This window comes from Sesamum indicum, linkage group LG3 (genome assembly GCF_000512975.1).
Source record: "Sesamum indicum cultivar Zhongzhi No. 13 linkage group LG3, S_indicum_v1.0, whole genome shotgun sequence".
Taxonomy (NCBI): Eukaryota; Viridiplantae; Streptophyta; class Magnoliopsida; order Lamiales; family Pedaliaceae; genus Sesamum; species Sesamum indicum.
Window position 1 is genome coordinate 13,894,325 of NC_026147.1, and position 7,578 is coordinate 13,901,902.

Sequence of the window (7,578 nt, forward strand, 5' to 3'; positions counted from 1 at the left end):
TGTCATGACTCAAGTTTAAGGTTTGATTTTAGTAAGTAATAATCATTACAACACTCTAAAATCTCATCATCAACTTAAAATAATGGAATCCACGTTCAGCTTCCTGTCCCTCCATTTGCCAGAGACATCTCCTTGGACAACTCAGACAAGAACCAAGTGGAAGGGACAGCAGGAACCATGATTCTTGTCTCAAACCTTCAAATATTGTTCTTTCATATTCCTATTGCAAGGATGTTGATCAATGTCCTAACCCCCTTCCACTTCCAAACCAACCTTTTCTCTTCTTCTCTATCATATTATCCACTAAAATATTACCTTTTCTTGGATCCATTTGGATTCTCAACTTGTGTCCAAAAAAATATACAATAAAAATTTAATTAATTTGTAGAAATTTTGTGAATGTTACGTTTTAATTAGTCACATATTTTAGCCCCCCCCCTTTTTTTTTTTTTAAATATTGGTTCCATTATTTTGAATTCACCATGTTGCATCTCAAAACTTTAAAAACCTTGTAATTTTAGGCCATGCATTGATCTTATTAAATTTTGATGAAAACAACTCATCCATGGTACGAGTTCTATTAAGTATTGAAGGCATATAAGGTTTTTTCCATCAGAATTTAACGGAATTAAGATTTAAATTAAAATTATTCTTTTTCTGGAGTTTTTGGATGCAATTTGGTGAAATAAAAAATAAGTTTGAATCAAAATGCAATATTTTCAAGAAATTCTCTATATTTATGGTCGCTCAAAATTGACTTTACTAGCATAGGTTTTATATAACAAAAATTACAGATCAAATATTTATGCTGAGGTGCATATATAGTATTATTGTAGCCGTATATAATTCATAATAATTTAATGAACTTGTAATGTTGAGTCAGATTCGACGCTGTAAGAAAAGTCGACCACCTTGAACACATTATAAATGCATCAAGCCCTCAGCGCAGTGGAAACGCAAAAGACAAGAGCTAGCACTACTTGAGCTTGTAAATTTAGCTTAATTTGTTCTTATTCACATTGCTTGTTTCTGCAATTTCAGCTATGGAAACCGAAGATGGCGGATCAGCCCCGTCGACGCCGGTGACGCCAGGGACGCCCGGCGCTCCTCTCTTCGGAGGATTGAGGTCGGAAAGAATTTCGAATTGGAGAAAAACATCTCTCCGCAACAGCTTCAAATGCTTCAGCGTTGAAGCTTGGGACTCGGAAGAAGGCGCCCTCCCGCCGGTCTCTTGTGCATTGCCTCCACCTCCAGTTTCTCTCGCAAGAAAGGTACATCTATCCCTGCCTAATGCTCAATTTCCAGTGCTGATTCACGCACACTTACACGCACACATTGATTTCTACTGACAAATATCATTCCCTGGCGGAGTAAAATCAGGTGGGAGCTGAGTTCATCGGTACTATTATACTCATCTTTGCCGGGACGGCCACAGCCATCGTCAACCAAAAGACTCAGGGCTCGGAGACGCTCCTCGGCCTGGCGGCGTCCACCGGGCTGGCCGTGATGATAGTAATACTCTCCACAGGCCACATCTCCGGCGCGCACCTGAATCCATCCGTTACAATAGCATTTGCTGCTCTCCGGCATTTTCCATGGAAACACGTAAGAAACCACTGGTGAACATCTCGAGAAACGATCTGATCATGTGGGGCTGATGGTCTTGAATTGTGTTAATTTCCAGGTTCCGGTGTACATAGGAGCGCAAGTGATGGCTTCTATATGTGCTGCGTTTATGCTGAAGGTGATTTTCCACCCGGTTATGGGGGGCGGAGTGACTGTTCCGGCAGTGGGACACGCTCAGGCTTTTGCGTTGGAGTTCATCATCACCTTCAACCTCATGTTCGTTGTCACTGCAGTGGCCACTGATACAAGAGCGGTAAGCACACTCCTTCTCTTGTTATTTTTCTGTCTCTTTTCTCAGTAATTGCATCAACGCTCCTAAACTTTGGCCATATTACAAAAAAATTCGTTATTTTTTTTAAAAAATTATGTTACAATAAACGTATTTTTATATTATAAATTTCTTCTCCATCTCGCAATATTTATAAGGGAATTATAATGTAAAACATGACTGTATAAGATCTAAATTTTCTTATATTGATGTATTAATTTTATTATATGCTTAAATTTCATAACTATTAGTATAATAGTTCGATTTTCTCTCATTTCTTTTCAAGATAGTTATGTGACTGATAACCGCATGCGAATACAAAAATTATGTTATTTATTTTATTTTATTTTATATAATAAATATATAAAATAAAATAAAAAATACAACAAAATTTAAAATAGAAACCTTACTGCAAAGTTCCCCAATAAATTCTCAAATTGACAAAGAGTCAATGCCTAAATAGTAAAAATTGGCAACTAAAGGTCCAAACTTCAATAAACATTAATTGCCAAAACTTAAGAAAAAAAAAAGATTTTCCATAAAAGAGGCCAACCCCACCAGTTAAATACGATCTACTCATGACCTGATCATAATAATTGAATTGGGATCATAAAGATTAAAAAAAATAATCCAAAAAACAAAGAATTATATTTCTTTCTTTTGGTGATATGATATATATATGTAAAAAATGTTATAAAACCAAGGGAGGATCTGAGATCCCACTGAATACTTAAACTTAATACAGTTACAGTGCACAGACCATTTGCAGAATCTTTTAATGTGACTCAAATTTTGATAATAATAATAATAATATTTTTGCAACGTATGGTCTCGAAAAACAGGTGGGGGAGCTCGCGGGGATTGCGGTCGGAGCTACTGTCATGCTCAATATCTTGATAGCCGGGTAATAATAATGCACACTATTCGTCTCTTTTCGGCGGATTTTTGTTCACACTCAATCTGATTAAATTTGAACAAATTATTCGTTAAATGTATTATACTGTCATATGATTGATTTTCAGTGTATAGAGTATTATCAATCATGAGAGCACCCCTTCCTCCCAAGTTATGCTGTCGTTTTGCCGATTTTTGGAACGAATGGAAATAAATGAAAAAAAATGCTAAAGCAAGTATCATTATATATGATCAAATTTGATTTGAACGGGAACTTTCCTTGTTTTCTCGCTTGAACTCGTTGAAATTTCATTATTCTGGAATTATTTTAATTTGTTTTCTTTCTTGATTAATTGCATGTGGACAAACATGTTACTAGATGCACATGCGGGCTTGTGCATAGGGTGTACTATTCCCAATTTAGTTTTGTCTGGACGGATTTAAAATCATAAAATGGTCTTGGAGTGGGACTGGAATTTTAATTTTTGAACCTGAATCTGACGTACATATATTACTACACATAAATTTTTTGATTTATTATGAATATTGTGTGTTACCCATATTTGTAATGCTTATTTTATATTTATATATTTATAATCATGTAAAAAACATGAATATATAGTTCTCTTTGATTTAATATGGAATTAATTAAATGAAAAATATAGTAAATTTTTTATATAATTTATTCGATTTGACCAAATGTGATTTGGAGATGAATTTTCCCAACTTGTGTGGGACGAAAAACTTGACAACTTATCTCACTGAACATAGAAATTCGTTGAAAAAAATGGGTTGGTGTTTAGAAGAAGATTGAACTAATATGCGTTGGTGAGATGAATTATACAAGAATGACTTCTCATATTGATTGTGCTGCAGGGGAACTACAGGAGCTTCGATGAATCCGGTGAGAACTTTGGGGCCCGCGATTGCTGTAAACAACTATACAGCCATATGGATCTACCTGACGGCGCCTATTCTTGGTGCTCTGGCCGGGGCTGGTGTTTACTCTGCAGTGAAGCTGCCTGACGAAGATCCAAAACCACATGACAAGCCCTTAGCAGAACACAGCTTCAGAAGATGACTAAACGCACGGAACTCAACATGTTCTATCAAGGAAGTAGGAAGGATTATATGTATATTACACGTTGTAATAAGATGGATATATATATGCCTATCTTGTATTTTCCTATGTATAGATGGAGGACATGATTTATAACACTTGAAGGAACGAGAGCGTCACGGGTGGAAATAGTTAGAACCCTCCCTTGGTTCGGGACGGGCGAGTGGGCGCACACTTATACATTCTTGAATATGCTAACAAGAAGTGTTGCGCACAACAGACTCTTGCATACCTATTACCAGGGTGTTGTAGATGGAGATTATCTACTGCTTTTGTGATCATAACTATACATCATTCAGAAGATATTATATACTAATGTAGTACGGTTACTTGCATACTTGTGTAATTCTCGAACTTTTCAGCAATACACAGCAGAAAGTGGTACAAGAACTGTCATGGATGTAACAGCGACAGCAAGCGCAGCTGACATCAAACCAATATATGAAAAGGGATCGTCGCCGTGCCAGAAGATTCCTTTATATGACATGAAACTGCCGTAAGGGCCCATATATGGGAGTTGTCTATGAGTAAAAGAGAGACCATATAGAAACATGCAAGAAGTTGAGATATGCCATTAGTGACATCAAATTTTAAAATAAAAAAGTGTTCTTCGATGGGAGTGACATTGTACTCATATGGACAAACATAACATCAACACTAAAAAGGGATGCTCAAATAGAATAGGATTTGAGCAAGTTTCCAGCTTTACGGGGATCATACCCAGCCCAGATCTGATCCGAATATTACCAGCAATATAGATCATGATCACATTGCTCCAAAAATACATGTATCTTGTCTGGAAAACACAGGTGACCAACCCCTACAAGCATCTTGATCATTCAGACGGTTTTTGCTGCTACGCGAGCTATCTTAACTAGCTATTGTGGTTTGAGGCATTCTGCAACACCTCCCACACAATCGTTGGACCCCTTCTGATTCGTCGAGGCGACCATGTTGACACACCAGATCACAGAGCACTTCTCATGTCACACAAACAAGCAATTTTTTTGAGTTGTTCTCTCTTAATTGTTTGAGAAGACTGATATATATTGGATATGGCCTAGAAATAAATATGTCAAGTCAACATTTTCATAAGGCAGTGTAAGATATAGGGGACGAATGCAGCTTGAAGATGTTGCAAACTCGTAACCTATTACTTATTAAACCTCAAAAACTGAACTTGACTGATCAATGACATCTCACTACCAGATCAGATATTAATTTCACTAGATTTCAAAGAGAAAATATATCTAATCAATAAAGGATTGCAGACCTACAAGCAAGCCAAACTGATGCCAAAATTGAATTACTATCTCAGAAAATCCAGGATTGACTTCCAAGTATAAGGATAAACTTCCACAACATTCATCTCTTACAAGATATATTTTCCTTAAGCTAGCTAATTCATCTTGCTGATTAACTCATTTATACGATCCTCACGATTTCCAGAGTCCCCGCCATCTTCAAATCGTTTCTTCTTACCACGCAACGCCTTTTCTGGATTGTTCAGCATGAAGGGGCAGAGAAAACTTGTGACTGCCTTAAAATGTTTACCAACATTTGCAATCTCATTCACAATATCCTCTATGCATATGATGTTATGTTGGCCTAGTTCCTAGAGAATTAGAAGATGACGTCAGAAATCTTAAGAAACAAAATAACTAGGAAATGGGCAGCCCAATGAGAAAGGTAGCTCATACCTGTTCCACAATGTTATTGTCAGTTAGAGGAACCCTTTCTTTATCAATTTTCACAACACCTTTCTTGTAAATCAAGTCCTTCACACTCTTGAAATTGGGATAGCTACAACGACAAATAACATAGAGTTTAGTAATTCCATCAGTCATTAAATGAAGTTACACGATGAAACTACACCGGCAAGGAATAGAATGAAAGATTATGTGAGTGAGAAGAAAGGATTAGCAGGCAACATAATCGAAGATCTCATTGTGAAGTACATCTGAGCAGCTTATTCAAATAGGAACAGTAACAAATTCTCAGATAAGCAAAACACACTGCTGCAAATATGCAAAGAACTCGAATTCAGCTCAATAAATCTACTTAGGCAAGCATGACAAGTGCATTACAGAAGGTTTTCGCAGAATGATAGTAAAAGGATCTTGCCGTCAAGGAAGGGAAACATCAAATGCATATGCTAAGGACTAGAAGGTTGAAAATTAGGATTGGTTTTAATATGAAAGAAGATCGAACAAGTTTATTTGATTTGAAGAGTCGCAAAAAGTGCCTATACGATCAGCTTTTCCATCCCTTAGGAAACGTTTACATCTTCTTGCCAATTTCACATTCTCTTCAAAAACAGTTCATACAAGTCTTAATTATGTGCAATGCAGCTTCGAACCGGACACAAACTGCAAAGATAGCCACAAGTGAACAGGACAAAGGCTGATTTTGGCGAATTCTAAACAAAGCAAGGTCAATTATATCTTTATCATTAAACTAAAGCAGCAACTAGAAGTAGTAAGCTGTACCCGTAGGTCACATAAGGCTCCACCTTTTGCAATATTTCCATCATCCCTTCACTTGCCTTCACAAATACCCCACTGAATATTTTCCTCAATCTCAAAGAGTACAACATCTTCCGAGTTTTTGGGTGCATGTCATTTTTACTACAAAGACAAACATATTAGGTCATACAAAAACTATTAAAGGACAAATCCGGCAAAATGGCGATAGGCAATTTGAGCTAACCCTCCTATGCGTATGACGAATAGGAGCTTGGACTCTGCCGCCACTGGCGCTTGTCTTCTTCGCTTTCCCCTACTCTTCATTTGAATGAGGTCCAACTCCTGAACAGCAAAACAACACATAACATCAATCCTTAATCAATCAACCGTTTACTCCAGGGAAAAAATACTTCATATGCCTAAAATTCAAATTTACATCTACAAAGATACAACTGCATCAAATGACAAATAATTACTAACAGCCCAGAAAAACTCATACCTTATCCCGATATTCTCGGATAAATTGCTCGGGCTTCTTGATGAACAAGCTCTCAGGTTTAAGGCGTTTAGCCCTCTCTTGTGCCTCTAGTTTCCTTCTGATTGCCCATTGCTCGTTGTTCTTCCTCTTCTTCAACACCACCTCCGGTATGTAGTTCAGAGCCGGCGGCGGCGCCTCCTCCGCGGCCATGATTTTTCGGTTGTTCTACTGCTGATAAAATCACACTGAGAATATTAATACTTCTGCAGATAGACAATTAGAACCAAATAAAATTTTCTAATGTTAAACGCGTACTGGGGAAAGGGGAGTAGCGAACCAGGGAAAGCGGGAGAGGGGAGCAACTTCGAAACCCTAACAAATCCCCCCTTTTCATTAGATCCCAATTTGCTGTGGGCTTTTTCCCACAAAAAAAAAACAAATTTGCTGTGGGCTATTTTGATTGGGGCTATTGGGCCGTGTACCTACTGCCCAGATGATCTGGGTCTGAAGTAGTTGAGCCTGGGCTGTTTGATCCTTGTGAATGATTTGTGTTGGACCCAAATTAAAACCACTACTGTTATTGTATTTCCTTTCGGTTCAACTGAAAAATTACTTGTCATCTGGGTCTGTCAATGGGCTAAAATTGCCCACACCCATACTCGTTATAAACTTTTAATGGGCCCATACTCAAGCCCAGATTTAGACCAATAATTTTAAATTAGGCCAT

At 37.5% G+C, this 7,578-nt stretch overlaps 2 protein-coding genes across 5 annotated transcripts; one reads left to right on the forward strand and one right to left on the reverse strand.

Annotated features, from left to right (window-relative positions):
- Window positions 891–5,363, forward strand: LOC105158323 (aquaporin NIP6-1). Its single transcript, XM_011075043.2, has 5 exons — window positions 891–1,271; window positions 1,381–1,605; window positions 1,685–1,879; window positions 2,737–2,798; window positions 3,665–5,363. Exons 1-5 carry the CDS (start codon window positions 1,044–1,046, stop codon window positions 3,867–3,869), a joined length of 915 nt encoding a protein of 304 aa, XP_011073345.1. The 5' UTR covers window positions 891–1,043; the 3' UTR covers window positions 3,870–5,363.
- Window positions 5,190–7,261, reverse strand: LOC105158324 (60S ribosomal protein L7-1). 4 transcript variants are annotated; one of them, XM_011075045.2, is made up of 6 exons: window positions 7,167–7,261; window positions 6,873–7,082; window positions 6,618–6,715; window positions 6,398–6,535; window positions 5,609–5,711; window positions 5,190–5,523 (listed from the first exon to the last, which is right to left on the reverse strand). In XM_011075045.2, exons 2-6 carry the CDS (start codon window positions 7,059–7,061, stop codon window positions 5,308–5,310), a joined length of 744 nt encoding a protein of 247 aa, XP_011073347.1. In that variant the 5' UTR covers window positions 7,062–7,082; window positions 7,167–7,261; the 3' UTR covers window positions 5,190–5,307. The 4 variants fall into 4 exon arrangements, with proteins under 4 accessions (XP_011073347.1, XP_011073348.1, XP_020548527.1 ...); XM_011075046.2 differs by having other exon boundaries at window positions 5,308–5,523; window positions 6,873–7,079; window positions 7,167–7,260; XM_020692868.1 differs by having other exon boundaries at window positions 5,308–5,523; window positions 7,189–7,246.